Here is an 11,454-nt window from a genome sequence, read left to right as displayed (position 1 = left end):
TATGCAACAAATGTTTAAAAAATGATTGATTAAATATTAAACCAACAACGCTGTTAGCTTTATTGATGAAGACTAATTAAAGCCCCCCTTTTCCATACCGATAGTATACAGATAGACATCTTATGCGTTGTCAGCTCGCCCGTTTTATTTCATTAACATTAGTCTTAGCCTACGATTGTGATAAGTAAAATTAAATAACAAATTAAATGAAAATATATCTTCGCTCAGAACAGCGTTCTGGTAAATTCGATTGAAATTGCCTTGTCATTTATGAGGTTCCTTAGCAGTAAAGGTTGTCAGGTGTTTTTTTTTTTTTTTTTTTTTTTTTTGAGGGCTCCTAGAAGAATCTATGCTTTTTCTTCTTCTTGTTTTCCCCCTCCGCCGGCGGCTGTGGCTCCACGGATACCTGTCGCCTGGGCAGAAGAGGCGGCGGACTGACATTGCCATCAGCATCCCCAGCGCCAGCTTCAGCGCCGTTGGCATCCACCGTGCTAAACGCTGGCGAGAGAGGACGTGGGGCACGCAGGATGGAGGTCAGCGGCGGCAGGGGGGAGCTACTGTGGCCGTTCGCCTCCTGGCCATCCTCCTCGATCCTGTCCAGCCGCGAGCCGTGCACCGAGGCCAGCTCCGAGGGCGTCTTCACCTGCGAGCCGCCCTCATCCCCGAACTCGCTGGCCATGTTCATGCCGATGGTGGCGCCCACCTTGGCACTGGCCCGCTTGAAGTGGTCGCTCAGCTTGATCTGCACCACGTTGATGAACATGGAGGTGAGGGCCAGACCGAAGATCAAGTAGATCATGCTGACCATCACGTAGAAGGGATTGCCGGGCACTAAATCGCCAAAGCCGATGGTGGACATCGAGATGAAGACGTAGTAGAAGGCGTCCAGGGGCGACCAGTCCGACTCCACCAGCGTGTAGCCGAAGGTTCCCAGCAGGATGTACGAGATGAGCAGGAGAGAGGCCACCGACACCGGCAGGTTGAACTCATCGTCCACCTCGAAGGTCTCCGGATACGGCGACGTGGGCGTCTCCGGGTGCGAGGTACCCAGCGATCGGCCCGCCTCCGCATCCGCCTGCGACTCCTCGTCGTTCTCCTCGCCCGACTTCCCAAAGAACATGCTGGGCCGCCGAATGGCCATGTCGTAGACCGTATTGAACCCTGTCATCGCGTCGCGGATCTGCTGCTGCTTCCGGATCCTCCGGCAGGATCGGGTGTAGTACACGCGCCGCACATACGCCCACAAGAACTTGACGCAGCGCGTGAAGAGCTTTCCCAGATCGGCCAGCACGATCAGGAACATGGGGATGCCGATGATGGCGTAGACGATGGTCAGCGACCGGCCCAGGTTCGTCTTTGGAGTGATGTGGCCGTATCCTGAGGAGAACAAGAGGGAAACTCAGTTTTACAAGCAGTAGGGGGGTACAAAATAAAATTTAAAATAGCATTCAAAAACTATTTATTCAACTTCAAGGAGTTTGTGCTATTTATTTAGAAAAAGTATTAGTGATTTAAAAGTGGATTGTAGAGTGCTCAAGTTATAAGTCGACGAGATCTCAGAAGAGCTCCGGCGTCATTTAGGAAATAAGATTATCCTAACCAAAAAAGGAAAACTATATTAAGACAAGGCGGAATGAACAGAAAAATCCATTCTTATTGTCCTGCTATGAAATATATTACATCACTTATGTATCTGTTCATATTTCGCTGTTGACTTAGCCAAAACTTAAACGTAATTGTTATGTTTTGTGAGTCAGAAGTCCGGGTTGCGTTAACTTTGATAATTTCAGAAATTTATATATTTTTTAAAGGTTTTTCTAATAAAAGCTGGTCCTAACTCAAACCAATTTCGAACCAATTTCTTCCGCTCAAAGAGGAATCCAATTGATCGGTTACCTATGGTTGTGATTACGGTCCAGCAGAAGATAAAGCAGTTGACAAAGTTCCACGACTTTTGTCCCGGAAAGCGGCGCAGTCCCAGCTCGGCCAGGGTATTCAGTTCGTCCTCGAATTTGCGCAGCTTCTGACGCGCCAGAGATTTCCAGTCCTCCTCTCTGGCAAAGATACAAACGGATCACTCGCTGAACTGGGCTAGCAAGCCCGCTCCATTGGCCCTACCTCATGTTGTGACTGACGTCCCAGAGTTTGTCGACGAAATCCCGCTTGACCTTGCGCACCTCGCACTTGTAGATGTCCTCCGAGGCGCCCTCCGTGTAGCGGAACATGAGTCCTCCGAATCCCAGCAGCATGGTCAGGCAGATGAGGTAGGCAATGCACTTGTTGCGCAGCTGACGCAGCTCATCCACCCGCTGGGGGTAGTCCAACTTCAGGCGCCGCCATTCGTGAGCAGCTTCCAGGCGTAGGTGGTAGAGAAAGACCCTGGAGGCCAACTTCTCCGGCTGGCTTACTGTGGGTAAATCTGTGACATCTTTACTTTTAACCTCTTTCTTTCGTCGGAATATATTTTTTATTCGCTGCCAGAAGGATGACTTGGGTTCGGCCATTGGGATGGGTGATGGGCATCTGTATGGCATCTGGTCAGCTTCTGACTCAGCTTCTGGCTCAGGAATAGTTACATCGGCGCCTTGAGGTTCCTCACTTTCCAGACTGCCGCCCGATCTCAGGCTGGCTCTCAGCGGACGCTCTAAGCTGGAACTGCGCTTCGGCGGCTTCTCTTCCTTATCGGCCAATCTCAAGCTGTGGCTGCGACGCACTCCCTCCGCCGCTAGATTTTGGGCCGCCAGTGCAGCCTCTGCTTTTTCCGCCCGTTCGGCTGCCTCCATGTACTTCTGCATCAGCTCCGCCTGCTGATCCGCCTCCGTCATCCTGGGCTTTGGCACCTCTGCTCTAGACTCGCCCACCTCCACGTACTCGTGCTTCCGGCTGATCTCCTGCCGTTGCTCCGGAGTCTTGGACCTTCGTTGGGGTCTCACGGGCGACAGGGAGTTGTTGCGACTCACGGACTGTCTTTCCGGTGGTTTGGGTGGGGCAGTGGCTGGTGGTGGCGGTGGGGCCCCTCGAATCGGAGCTGCCACATAGCCCTGGGGAATCTTGGGGGGTCGTGGCCTGGCATGAATCTCCTCCACCGCCTCAGCTTCGGAGGAACTGAATTGGGTGGAGGACTCCTCGTATCCGCTGCTGCGATTCCGAGCCCGAGCCTTGGGTGCCTCCTGCCTCTGAAGCCGCAGGCTGTGGATGAGGCGGCGGCGCTCCTCCTCGTCCTGCGGCAGCTGGATGCGATCGCTGAGCTTGCGGTAGCTCTGCAGGAGTCGCTTCTTCTCCTCATTGTCCAGCTGCTGGCGGTGGCGCATCTTGTGCTCCCGCTTCTCGCGCTCAAAAAGCCGTTTCTCGGCATCGAAACGCCTGCGTTCGTCCTCGAACCTCTGCAGGTTCTGCTCCAATCGGGTGAGGGTATCCTGGGTCTGACCGAGATTCGGGATGGCCATGGCCCTCTGCTGCTGGCTGCTGCTGCCGGTGGTCAGCTCACTCTCGCTGGACTCCTCCTTGTGGCGCGGCGAGGATAGACTGCGATGCTTAATGAGATGGTTGGCATCCGGACTACTCAGTTTCTCCGCCTCCCGCGGCTGCGACTGACTGCGTGCCGTGGAGCTGGCGAAGCTCTTGTCCCGCTTCCGCAGGATCTTGCTCTCGTGGGCGGATAGAGTGCCAGGCGGTCGTATTTGCATGCGCACCATTTGGGGCGAGGGATCCGGGAAGTGCTCGGGACTGGCATCGTCCTGCGGCAGGACATCGGTGACGGGCGTCGGCTCCCGGTGGCTGCGACCCAGGCGGCGTCGATGGCGCTGCTGCTGCCTGGCGTCCACTGGCTGCTCCATCATGTCCAGCCGCAACCGTGCGCTACTTTCGCGATCTATCTTTGTGCTCGTGCTCGTGCTCGTGCTCATGCTCTGGCCATCTATTTTTAACTGGCCAACGAGGCGTTCATATTCCGCTTATGAAAATATGCCTCTGGGTAATTATATCACTTTCGCTTGCAATTTTCTATTTGCTTATCTTTATGCAGTTGCTCAAATTGTTAGACAATACACTTTTCACCGATTTATTCTTTATTTTTTGATATTTTTATGTATTTCAGAAGTGCTATTACATATAAGAATGTCTGTATCTGTTCATATAGATGGTGCAGAGCGCGACGCGATCCAACAGATTGGATATATCTGACTGACTCGACCACGGCTGGCATTCAACTGCTGAGAGTGTGGAGAATATTCTAATTCAAAATTTCAATTTCAATTTTGTTGTCTATATTTTTGGTAGACGTCTCAACAGCTGTTCTGCTATATAGTAGCATGTATCTGCTATATCTGCTGCATCCGATGATGTGAGATACTTTCTCTCTTATTGTGTTTGTCCAATTTTCTCTTGTCGGATTGCTCATTGAATGAGTAGGAAGAAATTTTTAAAATGTGTAGTTGCACCAGTTGTATTTCGATGTCTCAATCAACAATTCGTTTTTTTAATTTTATATGAACAAAAATATGTTCTTGTTAAAAAAAAAATGTGTAAGAAAATTTATTTATGATTCGATTAAACAAACCCCAATGTAAGAAGCTGTAAACAACTTTAATACATTAAACCATATTTAGTACGTACAAAATTATTAAATATTTTCAACCATAATGTATGTATTTTTTGGACCAAACTCACAAATGTATGCTTTTTAAAAGTTTCCAAATTATTGTACATACCCATGTGTTTTACACCAGCTTTGACATGTTCTCTACGCATAAACTGTCATTGGTACACATACAAATTAGCCAAAATCAATTAAACCATTAAACGAGATAGGAAGCTTAACTTAGCAAAACCAACATCAAGATATTTAGGCATATTTGTTGCAACCACCCATAACACTTGTTGCACACAAGGGCTGGAGTATTTTACCCGTTTAAGAATCAAGAAAATATTTTACATTTTAAAAAAGTCCGCTACATTAGTTCAGTGTGACCATGAGTCCACAAATATACTAAAAAATCGAAACACGGTTAGTGTTGTAAATACTGAAACACATGCTTACAGTTATCGATGTATCGATTAAGAAATTCAAACTTCTTCCTTCTCTAAATATTGTGGCTCAAAGATACGCGCACGTGTTTTTGGTTATTGTGCTCAATATTTATAATAATTAAATATGGGATTTGGTAGACCTCGTGGCGGCGGTGGTGGCGGCGGAAGAGGATTTCGTGGCGGCGGCGGCGGCGGAGGAGGAGGTGGTGGCTTCAGATCCAACGGCGGCGGCGGCGGAGGATTCAGCAGAGGAGGAGGTGGACGTGGTGGCGGCCGAGGAGCCTTCGATAATGGTATGTGAATGGAACTTCTTAAGTGTCACTACAAAACCTCAGCTAATGCGATAAAGAAACTAACTTTGCCCTAAATATAACATTCAGTTAATACAAGTATTAACAAAACTACAAAAACCACGTTGTTTACATATGTACATACATATATTCCAACTTATCCCCATGATTTGATATACATATGTATGCATAAAGATTAATACATACATATAAAAGAAGATTGGAAAATATATATTGTATTGGCGAGTGAAAAAATGTCTCGAAAAAATTTTGAAAACCCTTTGGAAGTGTCGTCTTCTTTCAGGCAATTTGCCAAGTTTCCATAGACCACATTATTTCGCTTTTACACTAATTGTTATTTATATTTTAAATTATAGGACCTCCGGAGAGAGTTATTCCCCTAGGAAGCTACGTTTATTCGTGCCAAAACGACCTTGTGTGCAAAGTTGGAATCCAGGATGTCCCATATTTCAATGCTCCAATCTTTCTCGAAAACAAGGAACAAGTAGGCAAAATCGACGAGATCTTTGGAACAGTTCGTGACTACAGCGTGTCCATCAAACTGTCGGATAATGTCTATGCGAACAGCTTTAAACCGAATCAGACATTGTATATCGACCCTGGAAAGCTATTACCAATCGCAAGATTTCTACCCAAACCTCCACAGCCGAAAGGAGCAAAGAAAGCATTCACAAATAACCGCGGTGGAGGCGGCGGTGGATTTGGAAACAGAGGAGGTTCCCGCGGAGGAGGTAATTTAACAAGTTATGTTTGCAAACTGGAGCCTAACTCTTGTACTCAACAGGTGGTCGAGGTGGAGGCGGATTCGGCGGCGGTGGACGAGGTGGTGGCGGATTCAGAGGAGGATCTCGTGGAGGTGGCGGCGGCGGAGGCGGAGGATTCGGCCGAGGAAGAGGAGGTGGTGGTGGCGGTGGTGGTCGTGGTCGATGGTAGTTTTCAATATTGGACCCACATTCAAACATTTAAGGAACTGTACAATACACTTTTTGTACATGTCCAAATAGTTTATAAGGAAAGACTCGTTTGGGTATTATTCACTGACCAATCAATCGAAAATTGTACCTCAAATGCTTCTAAAATAAAAAACTTAAAATTATATGATCATATTTAACTGAAAAAAGGGAATTATAAACTTTAGAGATACCATGCAGTTCAAAAATAACAAGGATTAATTAACAAGATGATGACAAGAGAACACTCGGTATTTGTATTTGGTAGCAAATCTTTTGGTAAAAAACAATTAAAACTTGAAGGAACTTAACAATTGGCATTGGGTTTTCCGTTGTTTTATGTGCATTTTGGATACACTTAATGTCAAAGAAATGTATCTTTTTATCCCTGCCTCGTCAAGAACATATGTACAATAGGGTGGTCCAAAAGCAAACTTTACTATTTACCTTTCGAGGTAGAAGATTTGTGTGCACAATAAATTTACTCGAAAAACATTTTACTTTAAGTCTTAGGCGTTGCGCAATGGGAGCAAAGTTTTCGTAAAAATGTCATGATAGAATATAATTTTTGATCAAAGGCTACAGTACGTATGGGTGATATACTTTCAATCCAATAAGCAGACTTTTAAACTCATTTTTTCTGAAAAGTTTCGTCTGATGTGCCTTGAGATCGTTAGTAAACTACTTGAGAATGGCTGGAGGGAACTAAAAATGTTGGAACTCGAGTTTATCTCTTAAGTTTTCTATTTACAGAATTTCATTGCAAAGAAAAAGGTAAGCTTGGAACGGGAGGGAAAATAACTTCGGCTAAGCGAAGTTGATATTATCTTGTAGTTATAGAACAAAATAATGATTGGAAATGTTCTCGAAAAACCCTATTTCTAAACGCAAATATCTACAAAAACGACGAATTTAAGCAATTGTCATTGCTTTCTTTCTCTGCATTGCAAACACGTAGCCAAAATAACAACATACTCATCAGGGGAACTTTATCGAATGATTTGTGGTAAAATAAACGGATGACTCCATTAGTACGAAGCGAGCTGCAATTATAATGTATCAATTTTATGCTAGAATTACACTCATCCGAATTCCCTTGAAATTTTATTAATTCTTCGAGGTTTGTTTAAAATACCCAAGATTGTTTGGTATGGGGGTTTCCTTCCGCTTTCCACTAGCAGTTCGATTCGTGCATGTAATTTGTTAAATTTGCAGCTGTTCTCAAATCGAAAAAATATATATTTATGGCAATAGATTTGGCAAACATTTTAAATAATTTGTTTTTGACGTCTAGTATTTTATCTTTGTATCCACTGACGTCATTGTTGCCATAGAGCAATTCTCCACTTCCAAATTTCAAATAATTTAAATGTTTTGTTAAATTTTCATCAGATACTTTCCGGAACCCCTTTGATTCTTCTCGCCCCTCGAACTGTCGGATGGCTCAGCTCCCGCCCCTTTCTCCTCGGAAAACGTTGATGACGGATCGGATTCGCTTTTATGGAATTTCTTCGCGATTTTTTTGTTTATTTATTCCTCGCAATTTCATTCAACATTTCCGAACTCGAGATTCGATTGCCATTTGGGCATGCACCATTTTAAAACATTGTATTGAATCCATAAAATCGTTTTCACTAAGCGTTATGTTAATCGCAGCACCAACAGTTTTATGGCAGCTAGCGAATATGGATTTTGCTTGGGAACTATGAAGTGTTTTCCGGTTTATTGGTCTGTTCGATTTTGTGTTTACTTTGCGCATAAATCAATAAAAACTAATATGCAAAATCCTGAAATATTACCTGTCATTCAAAAGAGAACTTATTCGAATATTTCATTGTGTCATGGGTGAATTGGGTAATATTTTTGTGACATCTTGGGCCTAAAAATAAGTAAATACTAAATATAGCGGGCATTGATTCTCAAGTGAGTCATACTCGTGAGCAACCACAGCCATCTTTGAAGACTCTCGATTTCAAATTAACCCATCCATGCACTAGATCATAAATGCAAATCTGTTTACAAGGCACCCGTTTAAACAAGAAAATTCTGTCGTCGTGTTGTGGCAATTATTTGGCAATTGGTGTTAATTGCTTTTGCGTTAATGTGGGTGCAAAGTTTTCCACACTTGCGGATTTACTTGAGTTTATTTCTTACTTTTCGGTTTTTGGAAACTTGTCAAAAGTGGCGACGCATGGGTATAATTTATTTCCATTTTCCCTATTTGTCTTGCTGGCGATAAAACGAGTCGGCAGGCAGAGTATAAAATTCAGAACAAATCCCAAAAGCAAGTGAATCGAATATAATTGGCTATCAAATCATTAACTAACCACAACAATTAACATGAAACATAATTTCCCGATGTAGAGCAATCATTCAAAATATGAGACTACCGCGCAGATTTGTTCGGTCAAAAGAATTTCCATTTTCATGGCTTGTTTATGACGGAGCTAAGTCTTTTGCAAATTAAAAGTGAAATTAAATGAAAATTTAATTAAGAATGTGTGAAGTGAAAATTCGTGGAATTTCGTTCTTGAGGTGAAAGAACGGTCGGTGAGTTATTTATAAGTCCTAATTAAGAATTGTGACAGTATTCCAAAGAATTTCGTAGCCTCTCGAGAGACCTCATAACTGTCTGCGCTAGAAGAGACACAATTTTTTTATCTCGCAAATGCCGTCAACAATCGCAAAAATATTCAAAACTATTTCCATCTTTTGTGTCACGTATTTTGTTGGCTTAATAATGAAGAAGACTAAACATAAATAGACCGTCTTGCGTCCTAAGAAAACATCTTTTATCGGCGTGGGAGTCTTTGCACTCACAATACACTTGGGAATTACGAAAGTTCGCTTTCGAAGATTTAAATATATCACTTACCTATGGTAGTGTATATGGTGCAGCTGTATACCATGGCGTTCCAAAAGGACCACGGTTCCGCTTTCTCCGCCAGTCCATTCCTGAGTAGCGATTCCACCACCGACGGATGATTGTTCATTATTCGCAGCACTTGACTGTCGAAATCTGTTTTCGACAACTGAAATATGCACAAAATGATAGACTGTTTTGGGTTGAAAATATTTCACCAATGATCTTACCCCGCTCAACTGTGGATCCTTGGTCATCTGACGCATTTCGTCGAAGAATTGCCTCTGCATCCCCTGGAGCTCCAATTTTTCCAGCTTTCCCTGACGAACTAAAATAGAAGAACACGTTTCGTGAAACCTTGACCTATGTTGGATGGGATTAAAAAGTAGGAATATTGCCAATGGATTTGCAATTTAGACTTCGCGCTCAAGGCAATAAATCAAAGGGATTTGGCTTTCCAAATTAGTGAAATCGACAAATGCATTCGGTTAATTTAAAGCTTTCTTCAATATTACAATGATTTTAGGAATCCTCCATCCGCTCGTTAATCATCTACAACTGGACGCCTTGCTTGTTTATACGACACAGTGTTCCCCTCGCAGCTGTGATTCACCCATGTGTACCTATGAGATGCGAACGTTCCTTCACCTGGATACTTGGACTCGGAGACTGAATCAGTCGTCTGCCAAATTGATGGGGCATGTTTTTACGATTACAATACAGCGCGCACACAGTCGGCAGGTGTATTTATTTGAATGGCAGCGAACTGTTTACTATTTTCCAAACAATTTCCGAAGAGCTTGATAAGCAAACAAATCAGTTTAGTGCACTTCTGCGTCCGGTTGTTTGGGGGGAAACCTGATGAATATTGTCTAGAGGATATCGTCACTGACTTACGGACAACTCTTTATCCGTAGTCGAACTGAAATTGATAAGGAGGTTAGCTCACCTTCGATGGCCTGGAAGAGGAGCGCTCCGCCCACGCTGTAGAGTCCCAGGATGAAGAGCAGGAACATGTGGGTGAACCACCGACGTGACCACTTGCTAAACCTGTTGTACATGCCGAAGGTGAACTTCTCCCCGAAGCTCATGCCCGACTTGGTGAGGTCGAGGAAGCCCTCGTAGCCCTTGGTCATAAAGTTGCCGTAGCCGAAGGGATTGGCCACAGGTGGCCAGTAGGGACCCTGAGTCCCATTTCCGGTGTAGTTCGTCTGAGCCGTATGGGGGGGCTGGGCACTGGCGGGCATCGAGGCTTGACTCATCGCCGATCCGCTGGTCAGGTTGTGGATATTGATCCTGGGTGGTCTATTCGCCCTTCGAGAGGGCGGTGGAGTACTAGGGATTGGTGTTATGCTGTTCGCCTGCGACATGGTCGAGGATCTGTTTATCTTGTCTTGGGATTACGCTGAATAGGACTCTTTTTAAGCTTTTTTAACACTTGCTGACTTATAAGAACTCAAATCATTGGACACTTTCTCGCCATTATTTAAGTTCCATTCACATATATTATATGTATGTACTTATATATTTGTATTATTTTTAAGTTTATAAGTAGAATTGCCGTCGCGTTTCCAAGGCGCCGCGCGTATTTGCTTCTCCGCGTATTTGTATTTTCCCGATGCTGTATAGCTCTTCCCACTTCCGACCGCCTCGTTCTTGAATCCAATGCGAACTGAAATGAAGCAAAATATTTTGGCCAACATCAGTGCTGTTGTCGCTTTCGCTGGGAGCGTTCTAGCGGCTATAGTGTTTGTATCAGTCACGAATCTCCGGCTGCCGCCGACTATGACGACATCGACAGTCATGAGCTCACGGGTCTGGGTCTTCGCCTTCGTCTTCGCCTCCATTAAGGAACCACCAACTGATCTCAGCGTACAAGCTGATTATTTCATAATTATGTGATAGGGTCGCGCAGTCGCTGCTGTTGTACTTCCTAAATCGAGTTTTGTTTTTCGTTTAAAGCGTAGTTCTCTTATCGCAAATATTTTCGTTTTGTTGATTATAAATTTGTTCTCGCGTTAGCTTGGTCTGCCACAAATGAATTAGGCATTTTCCCTCGCATAATTTATCAGTATTGAGCATTTTTCTCGCTTCTGCCGCTTAATAATTTGCATAAAATTAAGACAACGGAAGATATTAGTCATTCGTGCCCGGCAGTCATTTGGGTTTTCATAGAACTGTGTCTAATAGACTTGACCATTTTTTTATTTGGCTTACACACAAGTGGTGAACAACTTTCTAGGAAACGCTTAAGAAATTTTTAAATTAATGACAAAATTATCTGACCAATTAAAAGAATATA

The 11,454-nt window shown here is 44.2% G+C and overlaps 2 protein-coding genes across 3 annotated transcripts; one reads left to right on the top strand and one right to left on the bottom strand.

Annotated features, from left to right (window-relative positions):
• Nucleotides 1–120: 120 nt before the first annotated feature.
• Nucleotides 121–10,834, bottom strand: LOC128256069 (trichohyalin). 2 transcript variants are annotated; one of them, XM_052986123.1, is made up of 4 exons: nt 10,102–10,834; nt 9,383–9,480; nt 9,165–9,321; nt 121–1,377 (listed from the first exon to the last, which is right to left on the bottom strand). In XM_052986123.1, exons 1-4 carry the CDS (start codon nt 10,520–10,522, stop codon nt 338–340), a joined length of 1,716 nt encoding a protein of 571 aa, XP_052842083.1. In that variant the 5' UTR covers nt 10,523–10,834; the 3' UTR covers nt 121–337. The 2 variants fall into 2 exon arrangements, with proteins under 2 accessions (XP_052842083.1, XP_052842082.1); XM_052986122.1 differs by lacking the exons at nt 9,165–9,321; nt 9,383–9,480; nt 10,102–10,834 and adding exons at nt 1,897–2,054; nt 2,119–4,312.
• LOC128256082 (probable H/ACA ribonucleoprotein complex subunit 1) lies at nt 5,138–6,434 on the top strand. The gene is made up of 3 exons (XM_052986146.1): nt 5,138–5,321; nt 5,696–6,070; nt 6,124–6,434. The coding sequence occupies exons 1-3, from the start codon at nt 5,153–5,155 to the stop codon at nt 6,270–6,272; spliced, it is 693 nt and encodes a 230-aa protein (XP_052842106.1). The 5' UTR covers nt 5,138–5,152; the 3' UTR covers nt 6,273–6,434.
• Nucleotides 10,835–11,454: the final 620 nt, after the last annotated feature.

This window comes from Drosophila gunungcola, assembly GCF_025200985.1.
Source record: "Drosophila gunungcola strain Sukarami chromosome 2R unlocalized genomic scaffold, Dgunungcola_SK_2 000013F, whole genome shotgun sequence".
In the NCBI taxonomy this organism is placed as follows: domain Eukaryota; kingdom Metazoa; phylum Arthropoda; class Insecta; order Diptera; family Drosophilidae; genus Drosophila; species Drosophila gunungcola.
This window is presented reverse-complemented; position numbering and strand designations above follow the sequence as displayed.